General features: G+C 43.1%; 1 protein-coding gene across 2 annotated transcripts in view; it reads left to right on the plus strand.

Moving 5' to 3' along the window:
• The window catches only part of IQGAP1 (IQ motif containing GTPase activating protein 1), a 76,349-nt gene that overhangs the window by 14,773 nt on the left and 35,149 nt on the right, over positions 1–26,427 (plus strand). The window contains exons 3-10 of one of the 2 annotated variants that reach the window (XM_054837519.1): positions 13,262–13,418; positions 13,941–14,018; positions 15,681–15,757; positions 18,539–18,606; positions 19,694–19,807; positions 20,238–20,416; positions 21,061–21,151; positions 21,681–21,844. In XM_054837519.1, coding sequence (XP_054693494.1) covers positions 13,262–13,418; positions 13,941–14,018; positions 15,681–15,757; positions 18,539–18,606; positions 19,694–19,807; positions 20,238–20,416; positions 21,061–21,151; positions 21,681–21,844 — 928 coding nt within the window. The remainder of the gene's footprint in view (positions 1–13,261; positions 13,419–13,940; positions 14,019–15,680; positions 15,758–18,538; positions 18,607–19,693; positions 19,808–20,237; positions 20,417–21,060; positions 21,152–21,680; positions 21,845–26,427) is intronic. The other variant, XM_054837520.1, reaches the window with a different exon arrangement.

Consider the following 26,427-nt stretch of genomic DNA (forward strand, 5'->3'; position numbering starts at 1 on the left):
GATATGCTTTCACCTCTATTTTGTAACTTCTGTTGTGCATTTGGGAATGTGGTGTGACTGGGGGAAAAATAAAATCCTGAGGAGATACACCCCCCACCCCACCCTGAAACACTCCATGAGCAGGAAAATGTTAAGTTGTAGTTAAGTGCTTGGGTATGCCACCTGGCCGCCTGCCTAGTTTTGACTGTCTGGTGTATTTCAGTGCGAGAGACGAGCAGGGAGCCAAACAGTGAAGTCTGTTCATTACGTGGTGGTAGCTGTACTGTTTGAATGAAGTTAAGCTTTGGTAATCTTTATTAGCTAGCTTGGAGATGTAAGCAATAAACTCTTGCAGGAACCTTTTCCTTCAGAGCAGTAAGCAAAAAGATTTCTTACTCTGATAAATGAATTGGGAGAATGCAGTGCTGTAGGTCCAGTGCAAGGGTTTATTTTAAGATGTGGTGTACTGTAATAGTTTGAGGGATGGACTTCCCAGTCTTTCTGTAGGTGACTGTGTTCAAAGAACCATGTTAGTTCCCTGTTAGGTAACAGTATCCCCAGTGATCTCAGCCTTGATGTTCTGGGATTAGCTCATTGAACCATCGCTTGAAGGCCTGCTCTCGCAAGAGCTCTTGTAGAATCCCAGCCTGATGTGCAACATTAGGTGAGAGGATCCTGGTGTTTGTGTAGCACAATTCCATGCCCTTCCTAGCGACTTGCCTCTACTTAAAATCAAGATGGTTATTTCCTTAGGGAATATGTTGGCAGTCCCTTAGCTGGCTGAGTGCTTGGGCACATTTGGAGTAGGAGCTTCTCTCTGAGGTCAACAGGATGTCACTTCAACAGTGGCATGATGTGGCGGGTTGACCCTGGCTGGATGCCAGGTGCCCACCAAAGGTGCTCTATCACTCGCCCTCCTCAACTGCAGAGGGGAGAGAAAATATAACAAAAGGCTCATGGGTTGAGGTAAGGACAGGGAGAGATCACTCACCAATTACTATCATGGGCAAAACAAATGCAACTTGGGAAAATTAATTTCATTTATTACTAATCATAGAACAGTTTGGGTTGGAAGGGACCTCAAAGATCATCTAGTTCCAACCCCCCTGCCGTGGGCAGGGACATCCTGCACTAGAGTAGGTTGCCCAAAGCCCCATCCAACCTGACCTTGAACACTGCCAGGGAGCCAGGGGCAGCCACAGCTTCTCTGGGCACCCCTATCCAGTGCCTCACCACCCTCACAGGGAAGAATTTCTGTCTTATACCTAATCTAAATCTACCCTCCTGTAGCTTAAGGCCATTACCCCTCATCCTATCACTCCATGCCCTCGTAAAATCTACCCTCTTTTAGTTTAAACCCATTACCCTTTGTCCTATCACTACACTCCCTAATAAACAGTCCCTCCCCATCTTTCCTGTAGGCCCCCTTTAGATACTGGAAGGCCGCAATTAGGTCTCACCCAGAGCCTTCTCTTGTCCAGGCTGAACAGCCCCAACTTTCTCAGCCTCTCCTCACAGGAGAGGTGCTCCAGCCCTCGGATCAACTTCGCGGCCGTACTCTGGACTCTCTCCAGCAGCTCCATGTCTCTTCTGTACTGGGGCCCCCAGAGCTGGACGCAGTACTCCGGGTGGGGTCTCACAAGAGTGGAGTAGAGGGGCAGGATCACCTCTCTCGACCCGCTGGTCACACCTCTTTTGATGCAGCCCAGGACACGGTTGGCTTTCTGGGCTGCTAGTGCGCACTGCCAGCTCATGTTGAGCTTCTCATCAATTAATACCCCCAAGTCCTCCTTCTCAGGGCTGCTTTCAATCCATTCCCTGCTCAGCCTGTAGTTGTGCTTGGGATTGGACCCACGTGTAGGAGCTTGCACTTGGCCTTGTTGAACTTCATGTGGTTCCCACAGGCCCACCTCTCCAGCCTGTCAAGGTCCCTCTGGATGGCATCCCTTCGCTCCAGTGTGTCGACCACACCACGCAGCTTGGTGTCGTCGGCAAACTTGCTGAGGGTGCACTCGATCCCACTGTCCACGTCACTGACAAAGATGTTAAATCAGAGTAATGAGAAATAAAGCCAAATATTAAAAACGCCTTTCCCCATCCCCTCCCTTCTTCCTGGGTGTGTTGGGTCTGTCTGAGATGGAGTTAATTTTCCCCATTGCAGCCCTCATAGTGCCGTGCTGTGTATTGGTAGCTAGCAAGGTGTTAATAATACACCAGCGTTTTGGCTACTACTGAGCAGTGCTGGCACGTGTCAAGGTTGTCTCTCCAACATCTCTCCCCCCCCTCAGCAGTAGGCTGGGAGTGAGCAAGATCTTGGGAGGGGACAAAGACAGGACAGCTGACCCAAACTGACCAAAGGGGAGATTCCATACCATCTGACATCTGCTCAGCAATAAGAAGCCGAGAGATAGGGGGAGGAACGGGGGGAGGCATTTGGTTTTTTTACAACGCTTGTCTTCTGGAGCAACCGCTACGCGTGCTGAAGCCCTGCTTGCCAGGAAGCGGCTGGACATCGCCTGCTGATGGGAAGTAGAGAATAATCTTTTGCTTTTTACTTTGCTTCTTGCGTGTGGCCTTTTGCTTTTACTACATTAAACTGCCTTTGTCTTGACCCACAAGTTTGGGGTTGTTTTTTTTTCCCATCTTATTTTTCTCCCCTCCCTGTCCCGCTGAGGAGGGGAGCGATAGAGCGGCTTGGTGGACACCTGGCGTCCATCTGAGGTTAAACCACCACACCGGGCATAACTTCACTCCCAATTTCTCTCCCTCCTCCCCCGCAGCGGCACAAGGGGACGGGGAATGGGGGTTGTGGTCAGTTCATCACATGTTGTCTCTGCCTCTCCTTCCTCCTCAGAGGCAGGACTCCTCACATTCTTCCCCTGCTCCAGCGTGGGGTCCCTCCCTTGGGAGACAGTCCTCCACCAACTTCTCCAACGTGAGTCCTTCCCACAGGCTGCAAGTTCTTCACGAACTGCTCCAGCGTGGGTCCCTTCCATGGGGTGCAGACCTTCAGGAACAGACTGCTCCAGTGTGAGTCCCCCATGGGGTCACAAGTCCTGCCAGCCAACCCGCTCCAGTGTGGGCTTCTCTCTTTACGGGTCCACCGGTCCGCAGGTCCTGTCAGGAGCCTGCTCCAGTGCAGGCTTCCCACGGGCTCGCAGCCTCCTTGGGGTGCGTCCACCTGCTCCGGCGTGGGATCCTCCATGGGCTGCAAGTGCATATCTGCTCCACCATCAACCTTCGTGGGCTGCAGGAGGACAGCCTGCCTTACCATAGTCTTCTCCATGGGCTGCAGGGGAATATCTGCTCTGGCGCCTGGATCACTTCTTCCCCCTCCTTCTGCACTGATGTTGGTGTCTGCAGAGTTGTTCCTCTCACATACTCTCACTCCTCTCCCAGGCTGCAATTGCTCCTGGTTGTTCTTTGGGTTTTTTCCTACTTAAATAGGTAATCCTAGAGGCATTACCACCGTCACTGATGGCCTCGGCCTTGGCCAGCGTTGGGTCCGTCATGCAGCCGACTGGCATTGGCTCTGTTGGACACGGCGGATGCTTCTAGCAGCTTCTCACAGAAGCCACCCCTGTAGCCCCCACCCCCGCTACCAAAACCTTGCCACACAAACCCAATACAAATGAGTTGTAAGGCTCTTGCCACTTAGAATCTTTTTTCTGAGCTGTGTTTTTTTTAGCGTGAAATACTTCTAATCACTCTTTCTTGAAGTGTATACATTCAGGAGTTATTATAAATAAGTTCATCGTCTTGGATACCATGAATGCTTTATCTTCAACAGGCTGAAGGACTCTGGTGTGATCTCTTGCCTCTTTGCTCTCATAGTAGAGGGCACCTATATTATTTATGTTGATACACAGGTGTTTCTTGCACTCAGTCTTGGACTCTTAAGAACTTTCTACAAGACTGCCAGTATTCATTGTGTTGTGAATACCTTCCAAGAATACAAATGACTTTGGTGTTTTTGAGAAAGATCTTTGAAGCTTTGTCAGCAGTTTCGCTAAGCATTGCATGTAGCTTTTGCACAGCTTCCAAGTTTCAACCATAGTTAATGGTTGAGCAGCTCTTCAGTCACTCTTCTAACAGCATCCAGGTACCTCTCCAGATCCCTGTGTAGGCTGAACAGTGCTGCTGGGAGTTGCCTGCATTTTAAATGTTGGGGAGTGAACACTCGTAACGGGTAGCGACTCTTAAGTTCTTCATGGCATTTTCAGTACATCCATTAATATTGCGCTTTTTCTTTTCTCTTCCGTTTAATTTTGAGTATTGTGAGATTTGAAGAAACTAAGAGTGTGAGATGTACGTTTTGTCTGTATATGGACATAGCAACAGACAGTGGGTGACTACCAATAGGATTACTTTGAAAGCACCTCATTTCAAGAATTTGTACCCACAGTATGAGTGTGCACATGGACATCACATTATGAAGATGTGTTTAAAGAACTTGATTTTGGGCAAATAGCCTGCTTGTTTCATGGTTACCAGGAGGAGATGTCTAAGACAATCTAACTGTGTTAGTAGAGCGCAGGTTTAGGCAGGCTTATTTGCTAATTAAAATATATTGGCATAGGATACAGACAGTGTTACAAAGACTGGAGGATAATACATGCACCTGGAAAGAGAATCAAGCTCTGTGCCCCTCCAGTCCCTCTCTAGACCTTCAGGAGCATACTCAGCCTTCTCGAAGGAAGAGACAACACCCTTCTGAAACATAGTTGGTAGGGGACCACTAGAAGCAAGCAGGGAGTGCTGTGACACTGACATGCTTACAGAGAGAAGACTCCTGTGATTCTGACCCATGATCAAGAACTCTGTGGCCAGTGGCTCCCAAACTAGAGGCTCAGAAGTTTGCATTGAGGTTCTGTTTGCAGCTTTCCTGCTAATGAAATTGGTGAGGTGTGCAATAAGCAGAATGTGGTGTGATCCTGTGGACAACTGAGCTTCAGCCAACACTTAGCATTGGTACCAGACTCTGATATGAGTGGTACTGGTTATCCTTTAGCATGATGTGTTAGTGTTATGTACTTTATCTTACAGTATTTAATGGCTAGAAGAACTGAAGCGTTGCTCTTGAGGCCAACACAGCGGAAGTGACCACCAGATGCAGACCTAGACGGTGTGCTGGGCTGCAGTCTGGTCTCAGGGTTGAAAATGTCACTGGCTAGGTCTGTGTACAAAAGGAAGAATCACTGTCTTGAAATTCTGGGCTAGCTAAAGGTTAGGAAAAGTTATTTCTGGCCTCTGCAAATAATTATTTTTACCTTGAAGTTACTACTACTTAGTGATGGCCAAGAAGTGAGCTTTCCTTATTGGTTGGTAAAGATCACTTTTTTTGACTGTTTCTATGCCATATTCTGTTTTCTTTTTGTGCTGGAACATACTGCATGGTAGTCCTGTCATGAAATGAGCAGTGTTCCTTACATGTTTTTCTAGGTTTTTTTATAGTCTGCTCTACTATTTTTGTTGATTAAATTGGCTATTCTTGCAACAATTTCTGGAGAGATGGGTTGCTAGTTCTTCTTCTTAGGCTTATCTATAATCAGTCTGAGAGGAACAGTGACTTTTCCACATTTTTTCCATTGTCTCAGGATTAGCCAGACTTTTGACATTTTTGCAAGTGTAAGAGCAAAATGTGTGCCGTGTGATCAATGTTAAGTTTCTGCTGGGTCTAAACTCCAGTTCTGGTTAAAATTGGCCTATGATACTGTTGAAAAAATAGGACACCTCTGTGTAACTTGTCACAATCCTTGATAATGCTGTATTGGGGGAGAGATAACAAGTTGGTAGTTGAGATGACTGATGTTAATTTTTTCAAATCCTGGCTAATGGAGCAATGTTTCCTTTAAAAGTTCGAAGACTGCTTTACTTGAGAGACTAGCTGCCTGACAATACCTGCTGTTACATTTTTACTGTCCTGCCTTCTCCGGGAAGGCTTGGCTCTAAATTGCAGCTGATGGTGGTACGTGCATGTAGATATTCAAGGATCTTGTTCTAGGAGGGGGATCTGCATTTCGTAGCAGTAGGACTCACTGATTAGAAAGGTGTAATTACTACTTTAATTTGACCTAGCTTCAGTAAAATTGGAGAGTCCAACATTACCTGTGTGGTCATGTGATGAAATTTGATTGAAAAATGGATTCTGGGTTAAAAATTACCTTTTCTGTGCTGGTGAGAGGGAGGGAGCATCGGGGAAACTGCCGAAGTAGCAAAAAAAGAATTAAAGGTTTCTGTGAAAAGCTTATTGAGAGCATATTGTTCTAATGCCTAATGTCTAAAGTGAGTAGAGGTTGCTGCCCATCAATCAGTTTGCCCCTCTTTTCTGCTCCCCACCCCGCCCCGTGGGACTTGAAAAATGCTTTCCTCTTGTTCCTCTGGAAATTCTGCCTTTATTTCTGCATTTTAAGGATGCTAGGTGTTAAATTTGAGTATGTGAGCTTTTAAATGTAAAAGGTACTGCATAATGCTTTCTGAAACCATCACTTTGTCCTCTGGCCTAGCAAATGGTTAAGCAGTGCCGCACCAAGCAGGAGTATTATTGTATGTAAATTGCCCTGGTTTTGTAGTTACATTAACACCCACTTAGGAACCTGTCGAAACAGGTATGAGTGCATTGAGACAGCTTATGTTCTAATTAAGGGCTATTTATCTTACTTTATAGAGATGCTTAAAGAGAACTCACTACCTCTGTGTCCTTGGGCAAGGCTTTAAATAATTCAGTACCATGTCCTTTCTACTTTCCTTTTAGGTCTTCTTAAGTTGAACAAATTGGGTGGGGTTTTTTTGTTGCCCCAATAAGGTTCTTGGGAGGGTATTATGATTCCTATTGCTAGCATTTGGACTCTTCCAGGGTTTGAGTAGCTCTGTGCCCTCTGGGGAGTCTTTGGTTGTAGTGATCTAATACATGCAAATGACATTACAGAAAGCTCTTGCCCCTCTCAGAAGGAATGGGGAAAAGGGTTGCTCGTGGGGGCGGGGAAGAGTTGGACTACATCTCGAGAGGTCCCTTCCAGCCTCAGAGATTCTGTGAAGGTTGGGTTGAAGCAGCACAGGAAATGCAGCCATGTGGGACAGGGGAAGAGAATAGTGTTTGATTTGTTTTACAGTATCTTTTGGATAATGGTCCAGAATTTTTAAAATTACATTGTATTTTCTCTATCATTCAGTTGCTGTCTGCATTTTTCTAGAACTTAAAGTTAAGAACAACTAAGTTTTGAGAGGAAAGCAGCAAACCCCAGGGAAACAGTAGTTTGCAGGAGAATGAGTTTCTTCTTGTAGCTCACGTACAGAAGTTGGCCAGGTGTTCCCAGAAACCTTTTCTTCCTGGTAAACACTACTCCTTATTGCTTTTCCAGGCTCCCCATCCTGCTTTGGGTTGCATGCCCCCCTTTTCTTGGGCTCAGGCTGCACTCCACAGTGTAATGGTGTCTTATTTGGGATTTAAAGTGCTCTCTCGGTTTAACTGTCTATAATCCACAATTCTTCATTTGCAGTAGAGGCTTCTTTGAGAACATTCTGTTGAAGAAGCTGTGGCAACCAGCTTGATTTTTAATCCCTTTAGGAGAGTGTTTGCATTCCTATTTATAAAATTAACCTGAGGAAATATGACAGTCTAAGTCACAAAACACTGTATTTATGTCACATTAGAAAGGAAAGTGTGGTACTAACTCTCTTACTATAGGAGACTGTTGAGAAGCTTGCAGGAAAGCTAATGTTTTCCAGGCTAAACTTAGCTCAAATTAGCAGCTTCCTATATATACTTTTTCCACTTCAAAATTGTTACTTACTGTTTAAAGGCACTGTATCTGAAGTACTAAATGTAAGGTTATTAACTTATTATTAATAACAATGAGGTTGTTAATACTGTTTTCACTTGGATTAGAGGGACTGAGCATCCTTTGGCTTGTGGAAGCTTCTCTAATACGGGGTATTTTGATTTATGTCTTATTTGGAACTCTTCTGACGTGTAGCCCCTGCCGTCTATGACTTGTATGTGTCCTGAGTTGATGCCTTCTGCACTCCCGTCCCTTTACTGCCTCAGATTTGTAAGCTTTTCACATTGAATACTGAATTCCTATCAAAACTTGTTGAACTGGTTTGCTTTCTGTAACTTGTACTTTGACTCAGTTCCTTACTCCCTTAACATGTCCTTCGGGTTCTGTTTGTTTTCTGTACCTTACGGGCTTTGCATAAACAGTCTTCCTATTGTTTTCCTGAGTTAGGTGGCAAGGAGCTCAAAGACAAGATGGGAGAGAACACAGGCTGCACATCATCTGGTGTTTGATGGCTAACTGGTGGCTTTCTCATATATGAATAGAGGGTGCAAAGGAGGGCCATGAAGATGATCAAATAACTGAAGAACCTGCCCTATGAGGAAACACTGAGGGAGTTAGGTCTTTTCACCTTGCAGAAGAGAAGGCTGGGGGGGGGGTGGGTGGGGTGGGGGACGACGGGGGACCTCATCACAGTTGTCCAGTACTTACAGGGCGGTTACAAAGAGGACAGAGGCTCTTTCTTCACAAGGAGCCACATGGAGAGGATGAGGGGCAATGCGTGCAAGTTGCACCGGGAGAGGTTTCATCTTGATACAAGAAAGAAATTTTTTTGTAGTGAGAACAATCAACCACTGTAACAACCTCCCCAGGGATGTGGTAGAGTCCCCATCACTGGAGGTTTTCAAGATGCAACTGGACAGGGTGCTAGATAATCTCATCTAGGCTCCCTTTCCCAAGGGGAGGTTGGAGCAGATGATCTTTCAAGGTCCCTTCCAACTTGGGCTGTTCTGTGATTCTGTGAATAAACCAGGCAGTAAGACTAATTATCATTTCCAGTTAGTCAGGTGCTATCAAAGGGCACATAAATCAGTCCTCTGACTTCTCGAAGCTTTTAGGAAGGTGAGGAGAACCCACAAAGAGTGTGTGAGACCTGAGGCTTGGAAATGTCATTTTTATATGCCTGTCCAAATAGTATTTTAGATGCTTCTCCAGAATATGAAAGGATACTTCCTAATTTCCGCAGAGCATGGACTCTTTTGAGGATGGGGAACATGACGTTTTTCTCCCTCTAACACCCCCCCCCCCCAAATGTAGTGTTGCAGTGTCCCATTTCAAGTAACACCTTCTTCAGTAGTGCTTGAGCCTAGTCATTTTTGTGTGAAGTTTGTCTCAGCCATTCCCAACAGCTATACTTTCAATCAGCAACCAGTCATTTGCTGATTGAAAGTTTCTGCACGCAGCCTTTATAATCTTGTCGTTCAGACCAGAGGCAACAATTGTCATGTTGTACATTTTATGAAGAGTTTTGTGAGATGTTAATTACAAAATTTATTCTAGTTTTGGGGGTTGGGAAAGACCAGAAGTAAGTGAGACAGCACGAGAAGGAGAAGCCAGCAGAAGCTGGAAGAATCTGGTGTGTCCCGTTTCCTGCAGAAAACCACTCCCTGTTGTGGGAGGGCTGTCAGTAGGAACATAAAACTGTTTCTTGCTGTTGATTTTTCTGAACGCTAGTTCCTGAGAAATGTGTGGGTTTCCTTTTCTCTTCTCCCCCCTTCCAGGCTCTCCAGAAATCTCCATCGCTGTGTCTGTTGGAGACATCTAGTTGCTGACCTGTTTCTGTGATTCGTTGTTGTGGTAACCTCATTGAAAAGCTTCACGGCACCTTTTTCTTGCTTGTGTTAGCTTTTCAAAGGTGCCACCTCTGCTTGGAGCTGTAGAGAAGCCAAGTGTGAGGAAAAGGCTTTCCTGGGCAAAGAGGATGGGTCTTAAAATTGAGTAGTTGTTTGCATTTAGATGGAAGAATCAGTAGAACTGAGATTTGGTGACTGTAATAGTGGCTGATTGTAAGTACTTTATGATGAGCAGCTATGGAATGTTGGTGAGTTTTTTTCTCTTGAAGTAACTTCACATTTTTCTATGTTTACCTGGAGAGGAATGCAGATACTGAAAACAATCTGAATAACCAAAGAAACAGCGGTGAAATCAAGCTGATTGTAAAACCTCTATTGAATCATGAGTATTTTTTCAACAGTGAGGCTGTAAGCATAGCTGGCTGCTGCAGAATCCGCAAGCAAGAAAACAGCATCAGGAATTTGATCTTTAAAAAAAACCCCTCAAACAGAAGTGCAAGGGATGAATTAAAAATTTGAGGACTTTATGCTGTATTTGCTTTACAGTCAGTTTTTAGATGCTCTTGGGTGTAGGCATTGGGATTGCTACAGCTGACTTTAACTTGTGTTAATAGGAGAGGTGGTCTGAGGATTAGTGGCAGCTGAGCTGAATAGATGTGTTTGAATTGTACCTTTAAGCAAATACAGAATTAGAGCAAAGAACAAAGCACTAGTGTTACGCCTTTTTTGTTGTTTTAAGAACACCGACTTGTTTATCTTAAAAGGCATATGGCTACTTTATGTACTGTGAGACTGCATTGTATACTAACATTTCAAGTAGAGAGAGATGGAGAAGTAATAGATTCAGATATGAGAACTTGACTGGCATTCCTCTTGAGTTCGAGTAGTGAAGATGTATGTTCATCTGAAATGTATGTTTTAGCAAGCATTCTGTTTATGCTGACAGACATGAAAATGGAGGAGCTGTGGTAGAGAAACAGACCATCTCTGTTGGGGGTTTAAAAAAAGTAAACCCTAGAGATAGTTGAAACTGAATACAGGCAAGACAAGAAGATGGTCTAAGACTGCATATCCGCACAAGTCAGTTGTCTGTCCTTCGACTGTTAAAATATTGCAGCCTGTGAGATTTTTCATTTTCACTAACACCTACCTGTCTTCTGTAATTAGAAATGCAGTTTACTGCCTTCTCAGGAAAGATGAAGAACTGGCCGTGGTGAATTTGAATGCATCTCATCTCTGTCATGTACTGCTACAGTGTTCTGTATTTGAGATCAAGAGTAAACTGTGCAAAAATATCCCCAAAATGCAAATTAAATTTTATGTTTATACTACTTTTCTAAATTACTGTAAAAAATCATCATGTATTATTTTCTTGTTAAGGTCAGAAAGAACTGTCACTTACTCTGTCATCATCTCAGATATTGCAGGTTAAATAATATTTAGCTCTTTCCATTAAGCTTTGCATGCTGGGCTGAAAATTGATGGTTCGGAAGTTGATTCACGTGTAGTTCATGTGCTCCTGCCTTGGATTTGGTGGTTTATCAGACAAGGTGGAGCAGGCTGATGTCAGTGATTACAGTTTCAGTCATCCGATTTCAGTCTGCTACCAAAGGACCATCAGAGCACCAAACTGCTTCTCAGACTTTGTTTCAACAAACAGCATGCACTGTGTTGTTCAGGCTTCTCACTGTGAAGTATTATTTTAGCTAATCAAAAATGTCTTTCCTATCTTATTCCTGCTCTCCAGTTTGAAAAAAATGTGACAAGGTTAGTCTCCTCAGTGTCGCATACAAAAGAATAGTAGTGCCTGACATTACCGCTCCCCTTTGTATACACCCCACAGTAACATTAGGCCTTACAGCTTTAAACTTCAAATTCATTATGTCTGCTGTACTCGTTACCCATTTTTCAGTGTCACGGTTGTCTTTTAGGATGTAATCTCCAGTCTGTAGATACGCTAGGTCAAAATGACCTAATATTTAACCATGTCTAAAGCCTAGGCTATTTGAACAATCCTGTTCTTATTCAAGCTGTGACCACCTGTGTGCTAATTATAGGTTACAGTTATGCTAATATTGGTGTTATCCTCTAATTCTCCAATTTTGTCAGCCTCAATTTTTGTGTTTACTTCCTGGAAAACTGAAAGAGCAGGGCATAGCACGCATCTATGCCAAAATGCGTTGGAAACAGCACCAATTCAGTGAATCCCCATGAAAACACTGCTTGGAGATGTCTGTTAGTTCTTAGTATATATGAGCTTTTTTTTGTATGTATGTACAGTGCTTGATTTTAATCAGAATATTACAAGGGATGAAGCCTCACAGACATGAAATATCTGCAGTTTAATTTGGTTAGAGAGCCACGTAGTTTTCCCAGGTGTGTTTTACAGGACTGATTTCTGTGAAATTGTCTTAATTTACTACAACTATTCATTTAATGTGTTATCACTTGCATCCAGTACGGTGTTTTCCTGTTATTTTGCCTGGATTAATATGGAACTAAATAGTTTACAGTTATGTATGCATCTGAAACGGTATTTAGAATATTAAAATTCTGTTCATTGAAGTTCAAGCAGGGTTTTCTACTTGCCTGTCTTTAAGATCAGTCCAAGTAATGCGGACTCCTCATCCCCATGTGCCAAATTGTTAACCTCGCTTATGTTGCAGTGTCGGCTCTGTTTTCTAATATGGGCTACTGCTATCTAGGCTACTGTTGTCTTGAAAGCCACTTTTCTGTGATCTTTATTGATTCAAGGTTCATCCGTCCTGTAAGAGCTTTAGACTTTAGCTGCCAGTGAGGCATGATCTAAGGAAAACACTTTAGAAAGTAGCCCATAGCTGTGCAGCTCCCTTTTCAGAGAAAAAAGAACAGCCAGGGAGTGTGTCGACTTTGGAAGAATCTGAGCTTGCCGTATACAGCCTGTGGTAGCTCTGTACAGAAGAAATATCAAGGTGCACCTCTGTTTTGAGAACAGTGACTTTTAAATTATTTGCTGTTGTAATCTTTGTTTTTGTCATGAGGATCTGTGGCACCATTAAATGAGATGGAAGGAAATAAGATAAGGGAAAATGAATTGTTATGAGGATAGGAATGCCCATTCCAGAACTTTTCCCCTGATTTTGAAATGTATAGTAGGGTGGGAGAAAATATATAGGTCAGGAAGGTAGACTTGATGACAACAGTGTAGGGTGTTTCTATGGGATCAGCTGAAAGAGCTTGAATAAGTGGTACAAAGTCATGAAACTGCTCTAGTCTCATTAAGTATTTGCTAGTTAAGAAATGCTTGTGAGATAAGCCTGTACTCAAGAGGAAGATTTAAGTCAGTTAAAGGGACAGGTTGGCCACGGTGTATAGACCAGTACCAGCTAAATCATGGGCTGAAGGAGAAACATGACAGTGAGTTGGTATCTTAATTACTTGTGAAACTCTGGCTACTGGACTGCGTACTTTTTTGTCTCAAGTGTTACTGACTAGCATTTTAATGACACAGATTGTGTGTTAGTGCTATAAACACTTTCAACCCCTAATGCTAAGTAAATAGTATGGTGGAGTATGACAGCAGTAGCAGCATGAAACTTGTTTAGCATGGGGTTGTGTTCATAAATTGGAAATATACTCATGTGACCAACTTTGTTCTTCTTGCACTTCCAGATGGATGGAGGCATGTCTGAATGAGGAGCTGCCTCCCACAACGGAGCTGGAAGAAGGATTGAGAAATGGAGTCTACCTGGCCAAACTTGGAAACTTCTTCTCCCCTAAAGTGGTTTCTGTGAAGAAAATCTATGATAGGGAACAGACTAGATATAAGGTGAGAGCTGTAGGCCATAGATACTGCTTTAGGTAGACAACTAAAATGGGAAAATGCGCACATGGAGATACTCCGAGCAAATAAGCAGAAAGTTAGTTTATATTAGTATTAGCTGAGGAACTCCACCTTCACTCTAGAACATTGGTTAAGTGAGGGAGGGTAGACTTTTAGCTTTACAGAATTCATAGAATGGTTTGGGTTGGAAGCAACCTTAAAGATCATCTAGTTCTAACTCCCCTGCCATGGGCAGGGACGCCCTCCACTTGACCAGGTTGCCCCAATCCCCATCCAGCCTGGCTTTGAACACTTCCAGGGATGGGGCACATATATCTGAGCTTGCACTCATGTGAAAGAACTTGTCATAAACAGTCAATATAAATGCATATGGAAGAGTTCTGACTTGTTTTCTGTAAGAGTACTGTTTTCACCATCTGTCTTAATGAACCTCCCTGCTGTTCTTGGCAGCTATGATATCTTGTTTCTTACTGCCCTCCCCCTTGTTCCTGCCTATTTTTATTTCAGGCAACTGGTCTCCACTTCCGGCACACAGATAATGTGATCCAGTGGCTGAATGCCATGGCTGAGATTGGTCTCCCCAAGGTAATTTCTGTGCTGTACGTGCAGATAAATAAATAGTCACAGAAAAGCTTTACATTCTGTGGAAGCATTTGCCGTTGTGCAAAAATCAGCATGCTTAATTTAGTTAATTCTTAATTTTTTTGGATTTGTGTCCCTATAGAAATTCTCTCCTAAAACTTGCTGAAAGATTTCATTCTGGTATGTGTGTGGGAATGATTAGGAGCAAAATAATTCCTCCTTCTGTACCATATCCTTAATATCACTAATCTTGCATAACATCTGCATTACATTGTTCTTGCCATGCATTCTTTTGAGCAATACCTGAGCTACAGTTTGATTGTGGAAGTTTTTTTTAGAAATCTATGTTAAAAGAAGCAGCGCAACAGAAAATACTATGTTCTCCATTTCTTCAGGTTTCCCTACGAAATTTTCACGTCAACTTGAAATGTTCCCAGTGTAGCTTAATCAAATATAAATTATTGGCTTCACTAGGGGAATGGCCAAATAAACTCCTCTGAGCTAATAAACACTGTTGCCTGAAAATATGTGGAACTGTGGTAGTGTTGTGCTGGTAGTCAAGTTGCATAAATGGATAGTAAGTAAATTTTTTTTAGCATAGGTTTTTTTTCTTGTAAGCCATGTTATGCTTAGTCTCACCAAAACCAGTGTTGCGTAGTTTAGTCTCATGTATGTTTTCTTTGCGTACATGCTTGCAAATTGAATGCTTTATTTTCGGCAAAGTTTTTCAAATAACTTGTTGAGATTGACCAGTTGAGCCTTGCTGATATTTATCATGATCTTACAGTAACAAATTTGGGATTGGGAAATACTGAAATATGCTGTTAATGTTGTTAGGTGAAAATAAATGAGGAGGGAGCTAGACAGAGAGAAGTTAAGTGCCAGGTATGAGGAAAGATTTTAAAAAAATGTGTGAGGAGATTAAGTTAAAGAAACGATACTGGGGTCCAGTACATTGACAAAGAGATAATGGTGCTTTAAGTATTTTCCCATGCAGAAGAGCCAGGGAACTGATGTGGAATTGTGGGGGTCCTTCAGTAGCTTTTGCCTTTACAGATAGAGCAGTGCTGTTTTGTGCTCATAGGCAACAGCAAGGAACCTTCCAATAACTAGAAAGTAACGTACCTCGTCAGCACTTCTGAATGAATTGACGCTTCCAGTATTAGCCCCTTGTGTTAAACTTTGAAGAGCTTTGCATTTGAGACTGTCTGGAAGCTTTTGGGTCCAGCTAACTGAAAACGTAGTATGCAGAGCACTTCAGTGCTGGTCTCAGTTTCCCTTTGTCACTGTCTCTTCTCTTGCTTCTCAACCCCATTTAGTCCAAACAAAATCCTCTTTTCTCTCTTCTGTTGTGGTTTTTTTCATCTCTCAGTTTTCACCAAAGTCCTTGCTAATACCTCATGACCCAGTAACTTGGTGGGCACACAAAAGAAAGGGTGTAGTCATCCATGGAAAAGAGGAGCCCTGGTTTGGGTGGTAGAAACAAAAGGAAGGATTGGCGCTTCAAGTAGGAGAAATGTTGGGCCAGGGCAGAGAAGCTCGAACAGTTTTGTTTTGTGGGCTGTTTCATTAGTGTGCTGCAGAAGAATTGGGCTTATCACAGTTACACAATTTGGCTATATAGAGTGAGTATAATTCAGACTGCTAACTTTGTTTTATCTTTAGATATTCTACCCAGAAACTACAGATATCTATGATCGCAAGAACATGCCACGCTGTATCTATTGTATTCATGCACTCAGGTAAGGCATGCTAGGCAGAAATCTAATTGCTTCTGAAGTCTTTCTGCGAAGCTGAAAGGCAAGAGGGGAGATAACTGAACTGAGGGCTGGATGAGGATGAATTTTTTACCAGGTCAGAGCAAAGATCCGTGAAGCCAGTATTTTGCCTTGGTCAGTGGCCAACAGAGATGCTGAGGGAAAAAGAACCAGTCAAGTATGTTGTGATTACTACCTCATCATCCCAGTTCTCACCCTCCCCCTCTACTGTCTGAGGCAGAGCTACACATTTTGGGGCTTAAAGGAAAGCCTGAAGCCCTAAAAGGTGTTCATGAGAAAGGAAAATATTAGTTTATCTAGGGATCAGTCAGATCACTGAATGAAAGCCAGTGTGGTCGCGGTATTGTACTGCAGTATGTGTATCTTGATGACCACACTAAGCGATCAAACAGGAACCGTTGTTGGAAGGTCTCTTAAATTTTAAAATCTAACGTAGACCAGGTAGGATAATTCCAGTTCTTGAGAAAACTGGGAGGATTCATTTGTTGATGCTTTGCTCTTCAATTTGACAGGATGGCACATTGCATGCATTTTTGTTTTGGGGACGGGGGGAGGGTTTGTTGTTTGGTTTGTTTTTTCCCTGGCTAGCTGGTTGGAATGCAAGTGTGGCTTTTGGAACATGTTGAGATTTTTATTTAAAAATAATTCCTTTTGTAGAATTTACTAGGTGATTGAGTGCTGGATTGTGTACATTTGGGTCTCCATTTGTTGCTTGCTCATTTTCAGATCTCAAGAATGGCTTGTTCTGCTCTTTGATCTGTTGCCAGTGTGAAATCCATAGAGATAGATTGCGTTTATCTGAATGTTATCTGATATTTCAGATTGCTGTAGATGAAATTATTATTTACAGAAGTGAGCTTGATCCCAACTTTAGATCTAAAATGAGTTATTTCTGTAGAAGAATAAGTCATTTGGAGTTTATAGAACAGTGAGGAGTAGACCTGTGGTGTAGTACACTGCCACTATCGAGACCAGTGCTCCTTTTTGTTTAGGTTATGGCAAAGTTCCTCCCTCGCTGGCAGCTTTGTGACAGCTATTGTAGCTACTTTATGTCAGGAGTTGACTGGCACGTATTCCTGTTACATGTTTTTTATTATATCCTGGCTGTTCCCACCCCCTTCCCCCACAGTAGTCTGAATTGTGGACAATTACCAAGCTTCCCAAGAAAATTGAGTTTGCTGTTGCTGTACTCTTTCTAGATCATATATTAGGAAAAGAAAATTAATTCAGGGAGTAAAAATAATACATGCAAACAGTTACAGTAGTTAAGGCTGTAAAGGTCACAATCTTTCATCTAATAATACCTTTTTCATATTACTTAATTTTCTCCAATTGTTAACCTTTTTGGCTGTAATGTTCCATAGCCAATTTCTCTGCAAAGGCAGCCTCCTTAAGATTTTATCATTGAAACAATTTACTTATCAAGGAAAGAAGATTAATTCTGACAAGTAAATATAAATATGGAAAAGGATGTTTTTCTAAGAACTTGTTCGTTTTTCAGGCTTAGTGCCGAAGTATATTCCAGATGAGAAATAAAGATCTAGAATGCAGTTTTGTTGACGGTCCATAGGTCAGAAAAGTTCCTGCCTAGCGTTTGTGGTTTGTTTTTGTAAAAAAAAAAAAAAAACAAAAACAAACAAAACCAAAACAAAACCAAAACCCAACTACTTAGACTTATAAAGATTGGAGATTTAGATTTGACATGGTGAGGTCAGGCATAAAGATGGAATTGCTTACCTTCTGTTTTCTAGTCACGTTAAAGCTGAGTTTATCAGAGGAATGAATATTTGCTTTATTAATAGTTCATTTTTAATGTTCCTGTATAATCAGATATTTTAATAGAGGGTACACTTCTGTGATCTGTGCTGAGCTGGCACAACAGGCAAAAAGGAGAGGAATTACTTCTCTTTCCACAGAGCCATTTGTCCTTAGATGTATGGATTCATCCGTCCTTTGTAGCAGTTCCATTTCTCATCAGGCTCCAAGTGAATACATAAACACCATTTTAGTAAGCCGAATCAGCTTAGTGGATATTTCCCTCCTACTCAGCACCGGTGAGGCCGCACCTGCAGTACTGTGCCCAGTTCTGGGCTCCCCAGCACCAGCGATACGGACATGCTGGAGAGAGTTGGAGGAAGGGTCACTAAGATGATTAACGGACCAGAGCATCTCTCCTATGAGGAAAGGCTGAAAGAGCTGGGACTGGTCAGCCTAGAGCAGAGAAGGCTCCGGGGGAACCTCAGCAATGCGTGCAGCTATCTGAGGGAGGGTGCAAAGAGGATGAAGCCAGGCTCTTCTCGGTGGCGCCCCGTGACAGGACAAGAGGCAACCGGCACAAACTGAACCACAGGAGGGTCCCTCTGAACATCCGGAAACACCTTATTTACTGTGAGGGTGACCGAGGAGTGGCACAAATTGCCCAGAGAGGTCGTGGAGTCAAAAGCCATCTGGTCGTGATCCTGGGGAACCTGGTCCTATGTGACCTTGTTTGAGGAGGGAGTTTGAACAAGATAAACTTGAGAGCGCCCTTCTATCCTTAACCATTCTGTAATTCTGTGAAGAATTCAGACTGGTGGAACAGAGGGGGGAAGAGAGGAGTCGGCTCACCCTCTTGGTGATTATGAGCTGTTACATTGGCTTACCTGAGTGGCTCCTTGAATCTATAGCTCCTAAAACTATCTGTATCATTGTCAGAACCACAAGGAAAAATTACTAGTTGTAATTACTTGCTTTTTTCTTTTCTAGCCTGTACCTGTTCAAACTGGGTCTCGCCCCCCAGATTCAGGATTTATATGGGAAGGTGGACTTCACAGGTAAAAAAAACAACCAACCAAAAAACCCCCAGCAACAAACGACAAACCAACAACAAAAAAGTGCTGATATGTGTGCTGCCTTTATCTCATACTCTACTGGACATTGTATAGATCAGTTACAGGATTGGTACTGCTGATAGCCTAAATGCAAATTAAATTCAAAGTTAATGGCTGTGAGGAGTTCTAGTAATTTAAGAAGAAGATTTGATTTGGGTGCTTCTGAGCCAGGCTGTTAAATAGCCATCAGTGCTCTAACCATTACTTTCATGAATAACAGCCCCTTAACTTTTTGCCACTGTTGTAAGATGCTTAAACCTTGCCTCTATCCCTTTGGGAGTGATTTCAGTTTGGAACTTGGTAAACAGTTCTCACCTCCCTTGGCAGTTTAAAGTAGAGGTGCCATCAGCTGAAGAAGAGTTTGCCAGCTGATCTGCTGCAGGAAGTTCTAGAACAAAGGCTCATGTCTACATGCCTCCTGAAGGTTTCAGTTCCTTGATTTTTGCAAAAGTGTCAAATTCTGTGTTTTGCATTAGTGAGGTTCCTACCTGAGGGTGCAGATCTGGTTTAAAATGTGTATAAACTTTATTTTCCTCAAAACAGTTGTTGATTGTACCTATAAAATGTTAAACTATCAACTCTCATTTTGAGTTGTATGGTACTTATCAACAGCATGTCTCGATATCTTCCATTCGCTTTTCTCAGCATAGTCTGTCTGGGGGGGAAACAAGAATGCTAAAATACTGCCTGTGCATTTTCCTGACCTGTTGGCAGCTGTAGTTGAGGCAATTCAGAATAACGGAGTTGTTTCCAGCTCCTCATGAGAGTCGTGTGTTGTTTTCTAGTGAGAAAAACTACAGAATATTCCCATGTGAGTTTCTGGGAGAAATGTAGATTTTAGGAAAGTGTGCAAAATGTCAATCAGTTTATATTTTGTTTCACTTACTGCATTATATTCAAAATATTATTAAAACAGTAATTGTAATTTATTGTAGTTAATCTAATTTTTTTTTATAGCAGCAGTTTGTATAGCAGTACTGGTTCCTAATGTGTTTAAGCCTGCATAACACTGTTTTCATGTATGTTTCAGAGGAGGAAATCAGTAATATGAGGCTTGAACTGGAGAAGTATGGTATTCAGATGCCTGCCTTCAGCAAGATTGGAGGAATTCTTGCAAATGAACTTTCTGTGGATGAAGCAGCATGTAAGAAAAAATGGCGTTTAGCTTTATGTGATTATTCAAATCAGCAGATAAGTTTGTGGGTTTTTTGTGGGGTTTGTTTGTTTTTTTTTTTTTTTTTAAAGCGTTAGTTTTAATGCCCCGTTCCAAGACAGTACTGTCCTTTTGGTAGGCCTTTTGGAAGACTGGGAAGAGAGTTTTCTTCTTTCCCTTGTGTATTTTTATTTTATTTCTGGAACATGATGATTTGACTAGCTAGAGTATCATAGTAGGAAGTAGGCTGCCATTCTTTGTCAAGAACAGAAAGCCATGATGGAACAAGAGATACTTTGATAGTTCTTTTCCTGACCAGTTAATTTCCAGATAATTCTTCTGCTTTTTCCAGTTAAGTTCTCAATTTTGAACAGAGCTGTTGTGTTTGGGACTAACTGGCAGACTGCGACTTGTTTTTCAGTACATGCTGCTGTCATTGCCATTAACGAAGCAATCGACCATCAGGTTCCAGCTGACACACTTACGGCAATGAAGAACCCTAATGCCATGCTAGTAAATCTTGATGATCAACTGGAATCCACTTACCAAGACACACTCTACAGAGCAAAGCAAGATAAGATGGAGAATGCTAGAAACAGGGTAGATCAATTCTTCTTTCAAACCACCTGTTTGCTTGTATTGCAGTGTAAACTGTGGGAAATTCACAGAATGTGTGTTTAAAGTCCTATATGTATAGTGTTAGGTTGATTTACTCCTGGTGGTGTTACCCAGTAACCTTTCTGCCTATAGTAGAAGACAGGCAGCAGTTAGCTGTGTTACTCTGTTTAGCGATCTGAAATGTGGGCTGCATAGATACAGAATTCACATCAGCCTTTACATGTTGGGAGTGCTATCCCTCTATTTTCATACAATATAGATACTATTTCCTGACAATGAAATGATGACCAAAACTGATTGATGCTTTCAGAAGGGGTCAGCGTTGTTTTAGAACGCTGTATATCAAATGCCTAGCTGTGTACTGCTTTCTACGTTCCGGGGCTCTATTGTGCGTTTGTATAGAGCCATTGCATTGAAATAAGCCGTTTCTAGGCTGTCTGCATGAGAGAGTGAGTATACTTTATATGTATTTACTTCTAGGGCTTCTTTTTGCGTGTGTGAAGGTAGCCTATCTATGACCTGTTACAGCTCTGTATATGGTTATCCTCCCTGACCTTTTCAATGAGAAGATCTATGAGGGCAAAGGAAACTGTAGAAACACTGATTAATTTTTATTTCATCTTCAGATTGCCTCAGAAAATTCAGAGAGAGAGAGAGATGTGTATGAAGAACTTCTGACTCAAGCTGAGATTCAGGGAAACATCAATAAAGTGAACAGTAGGTATCATGCTAAAGTAATAGGCTTAATTAAAAGAGTACTTAAAAATTATACCGGTACTCCTCCTCGCTTTCTGTAATGCTAACAAAAGTGGAAGGCAGCTCCCCGGTTTTGTGAATTTTCTTGGTGCTGTGGGGGTTTTTTGGGGTTTTTTTGTTTGTTTGTTTAGGGGTTTTTTTCAGTTTGGTGTGGTTGTTTTTTGGTTGGTTTGTTGGGTTTTTTTACTCATTAGTACATAGTCATAAGCTGAATTCATTTTGTCTTCTGTTGCCCGCCCTTTAGGAAATGGATTGTCCGTGTCACTGCCCCCCTCAATTCTTCATCTTGAGTAATGCATGCTATTTCCAACCTTCAGCCCCTTTTACAAGTACTACTTTGCAATTGATTTTGGAAGTCTTCCATTCAGATTGCATACCTAACTTGCTATCCATCAGGTCTAAGAGTATTTCTTTCTGAGCAGTAGGTTATATAAACCGTGGGACTGCCTCATTTAATGTTTCTCTCAGAACTCTGCTTTACTGTTCCTAGCACATGCAGCCATATCAAAGATTGACCTAGCTTTGGAACGAGGCGATGCATTAGCACTGTACGAAGCTTTGGCAACACCAGCCCTGGGACTCCGAGGATTGCTACGAGAAAATTGTGACTGGTATTTCAAGCAGTTTTTGAGTGATAGACAACGGAAACAGGAGGTACGGAAAAAATCTAGATTACCCCGATTCATACGGTTTTCCCTCGTCCACCCTTGCACCATACCACTGTATGCTAATCACTTGCTATATACCTGCATTACAGTTTAGTTTTGGTTTGAAGAAGTTAACACTAAGAGACAGAAACATATACTAAGCATATTTATCATTTAGTTTCCATCTCTGCATATGAAAGGCCAGTATAGTGCTTGTTTGTATGTATCTATAATTAAAATAATTTCACCAAACCTTAAAATACTAACTTGTGTGTGTATAGAACCATTATAATATAGGTGCGTCTTCCTTCTCATTTTACTATTGTCAGTGCCCAAAGAATGTGGGTATTTGTGTTTTATAAATACTATCAGATAAGCATACACTGCTTTCACTGTGGAGAATCCCACCATACACCATTTGTAGATGTGGCACTTAGGGACATGGTTTAGTGGTGGGCTTGGCAGTGTTAGGTTTACGGTTGAACTCGATGATCTTAAGGGTCTTTACCAACTTAAATGATTCTATGATTCTATAACTAAGGTTTAACTTAGTTTCTCATTTCAAGCCAACCCTTCAGTTGATTTTTATGTGCAGGCTGCTTATGTATGCTGCTTATAAAACATATGGAATAGCTTTTATAACCAGCATCGTCTCAATTATCACAATGTCATGTATGTTAATAGGGGAAATATACGCTGATACAAAGATGGTTATTACTAGTGCATCTCCTGAATGAGTGATTTTGTTAAAAGCTGCAGCAAGGTAGACAAATAAGATATTGCGTGCATTTGGATCCAGGGAAAATGCAGACAAGTCAGTTACACAGTTCCAACAACCTAGATCTTGGGCACTGTGGTGGATGCATACGCACCTGTATGTCATAGGTAGAAAATGCAATCACATGACCCAGCAGTGCCTGCTGGAAGAGCTGTCGGGGAGGAGGAGATGAGAAGGCTTTTGCACTGTAGGAAGTGTAGAAAGACCTAGAAAAGTTCAGACCGCATAATTACAGTAAGAGGCTGAAGAAACATACCTGTTCCTAGGGCCTTTGAACCACAGTTTGTAGTAGAAGCAGTATATGACAAGCGATCAGAGTGCTGAATCTGTAGTAAGGCCTGGCAGTTTAAATTGAGTCCCTGAATAAATGTCAAGTTTGAATTTCTGTCTAATTTTGGAGAGGGTAGCTATGCATTATCATAAGGCTTTTAAACCTTACCACTGTTAAATCATTAGGTACTGGAGCAGACCTCATTTTTAGTATAAGTCTTAAATTGCTAGAGCTGGTAGGTGGGAAACAAGCGCTCAGTGTCAGGCACACAGTAATCATACGCAATTCATTGTTGTAAAGCCACTGCTTAGCTGAGTATTGCGTCGTTCAGCGTATTTAATGACGGCAGTTAAAAGCATGGAGCTAATCAGAGTGTGTTCTCAGTGCTGACAAACCTGAAGCGAGCCTCAATGCCATTCGCACCGCTTTGCTCACAAAACTGCCCTTTGAATTTTCTGTTGACTCAACAAATGTCAAGCTTCTGGGTGGCGATCAAACCCCGTACAATTGTTTGTTTCCAAACTGTTGGAGGTATGTGGTCTAATCTTTTGTAGGAATCAACAGGGCAGGGTGATCATGTGTCCAAGTGAGGAAGCGGTCAGCTGGGTTGGCAAGCAAAGGGTGTAGAGCAGTGTGGATGAGAGACACCCTGAAATCAACAAGACAGGGCTGAAGGGGACCTATCTCTAGCATATGTACAGAAGTGATGAGACCAGTGTTACAAGGGAATCTCTTACCCTTTTCCTCAGAAGTCAACATGACCAGGTGCCTCTCTGAAGTGCCTGCACACTAATGCGTGCAGGGTGGGGAACGAACAAGAGGCATTAGAGGTCTGTATGCAGTGGCAGAGCTGCCAGAACTGGAGTGCTGCCATGGACTGGTACAGGCCTGTTAAAAAGGACAGACCAGGCTGGCGATGAGGGGAATTAGCCCTCTATGTGAGAGAGCGGCTGGAATGTCTGGTGCTCTGCCTTGAGACACATGATGAACCAGTTGAGAGCTTATGGGTCAGGATTAGCAGGCAGACCAATGTGCGCAATGTTGTGGTGAGTTTTTGCCGCAGACTGCCTGATCAGGCGGAAGTAGGTGAGGCCTTCTTCAGGCAGGTGGAAGATACCTTGTATTGACAGGCCTCAGTCCTCCTGGGGGACTCGAACTGCCTGACCTGCTGTAAGGGCAGCACAGCAGGGCACAAGCAATCCAGGACGTTTCTGGAGTGTGCTGGTGATAATTTCTTGGCATATGTAACTGAGGAGTTAATGAGGGAAGGTCCTTTGCTGGACCAATACAGACAAGGAAGAAGTGGTTGGAGATGGGAGAGTCAAGGGCAGCCTTGGGTGCCGTGACTATGAGACAGTGTGATGATAGAATTGAGGATCCTGAGAGGAGGGGACTAGGTAAAAAGTGGGATCACAGCCCTGGCCTTCAGGAGAGCCTGAAGACCTGTTCACGGATCTGTTTGGAAGAATACCGCGGACTATGGTCCTGGAAAAGAGGTCCAGGAGAGCTCATTGACTTGTCAAGGATCACCTCCTCAAGCTTGAGAATCGCCTGTCCTGATGAGCAGAAAGTCAGGCAAAAGCGGCAGGAGGCCTTCATGGATGAACCAAAGAACTTCCCACAAAGCTCACACAGAGAAAGGAAGTATACAAGAGGTGAATGGAAGCAGGGTCAGGTGACTCAGGAGGAACGTAAAGATCCTGTCTGAGCATGTAGGGTGGGGTTAAGAAAGCCTCAGCCCAACTGGAGCTGAATCTGACGGGGACCGTGACGGGCAACGAGAATGACTTCTACATAGATAGATCGGCAGCAAAAGGAAGACTAGGGAATATCTGGGACTGCTGCTGAATGGGGCAGGGGAGCAGATGACAGGGAACACAAAGGCTGTGGTACTGAATACTTTCCCTGCCTCTTACTTTACTGATAAGATTTTTCCCTTGGGAATCCCAAGCCTCTGAGACCAGTGGGAAAATATAGGACAAGGAAGACTTACCCCTCAGTAGAGGAAGATCAAGTTAGGGACCATTGGGTACTCATGCACAAGTACAGACTAGGGATAGATTGGCCGGAAAGCAGCTTTGCCAAGAAGGATATGGGGTCCCAGTGGACAATGACTTCACCAAGAGCCAGGAATGTACCCTTGTGGCAGAGGAAGCCAGCAGTGTCCTGGGATGTATTAGGAAGAACATTGTCAGCAGGCGGAAGGAGGTGATCCTTCCCCCTCTGCTCATGGTGAAGACCACAGCTGGGCAACTGCACCCAGTTCCAAGGCTCTGCAGGACAAGAGACATGGATATACTGCAGCACGTCTAGTGAGGGCTTAGAAATTGATTAAGGGCTTGGAGCATCTGACATGTTAGGAGAGGCTGAGAAAGCTGGGATTACTGAGTCTTGAAAAAAGAAGGCTCTCAAATAACTGATGGGAGGGAATAAAGAAGATTGAGCGAGATGCTTCTCAGTGGTGCACAGTGACAGCATAAAATGCAATGGCGCAAGTTGAAAATTGGGGAAATTCTACTTAAGCATAAGAAGAAACTTTTTTTTTTTTTTTACTGAGGCTGATCAAACACTGGAACAAGTTGACCATAGAGCTTGTGGAGTCTCTATCCTCGGATATACTAAAAGCTCAACTGAACACAGAATCACAGAATAGTTAAGGCTAGAAGGGATGTCTCCAGTTAGCTCATCCTGTTCGACACACTTGCTCAAGCAGGGCCCCCTAGAGCTGCTTGCCCAGGATCACGACCAGATGGTTTTTGACTCCACGACCTCTCTGGGCAATTTGTGCCACTCCTCGGTCACCCTCACAGTAAATAAGGTGTTTCCGGATGTTCAGAGGGACCCTCCTGTGGTTCAGTTTGTGCCGGTTGCCTCTTGTCCTGTCACGGGGCGCCACCGAGAAGAGCCTGGCTTCATCCTCTTTGCACCCTCCCTCAGATAGCTGCACGCATTGCTGAGGTTCCCCCGGAGCCTTCTCTGCTCTAGGCTGACCAGTCCCAGCTCTTTCAGCCTTTCCTCATAGGAGAGATGCTCTGGTCCGTTAATCATCTTAGTGACCCTTCCTCCAACTCTCTCCAGCATGTCCGTATCGCTGGTGCTGGGGAGCCCAGAACTGGGCACAGTACTGCAGGTGCGGCCTCACCGGTGCTGAGTAGGGGGAAGGATCACCTACCTCGACCTGCTGGCAACACTCCTAATGCAGCCTACTACCATTAGCCCTCTTTGCTACCAAGGCACCTTGCTCCCTCATGTTCAACTTGGTGTCCACCAGGACCCTCAGGTACTTTTCTGCAGAGGTCCTGGACAACCTTCACTAGAGCAGGGGTTTGGACTAGACTATTTCCAGAGATTCCTTCTACCATCGACTATTCTGTGTTTCTAAGTGGCCTCGCTTAGAACTTTAACCTTTCTGGGGCTGAAGAAACTCTCAGCCTTAAAGTTTCTGGGACTTGGTTGTAGTACCTAACTAGGGAGCAGCTTTTAAATAGGGTCCCTGTGCTTTTGTTGTCAGATTTTAGTGCAGCTCATTCAACTCCTCAAC

Source organism: Grus americana, chromosome 10 (assembly GCF_028858705.1).
Source record: "Grus americana isolate bGruAme1 chromosome 10, bGruAme1.mat, whole genome shotgun sequence".
In the NCBI taxonomy this organism is placed as follows: domain Eukaryota; kingdom Metazoa; phylum Chordata; class Aves; order Gruiformes; family Gruidae; genus Grus; species Grus americana.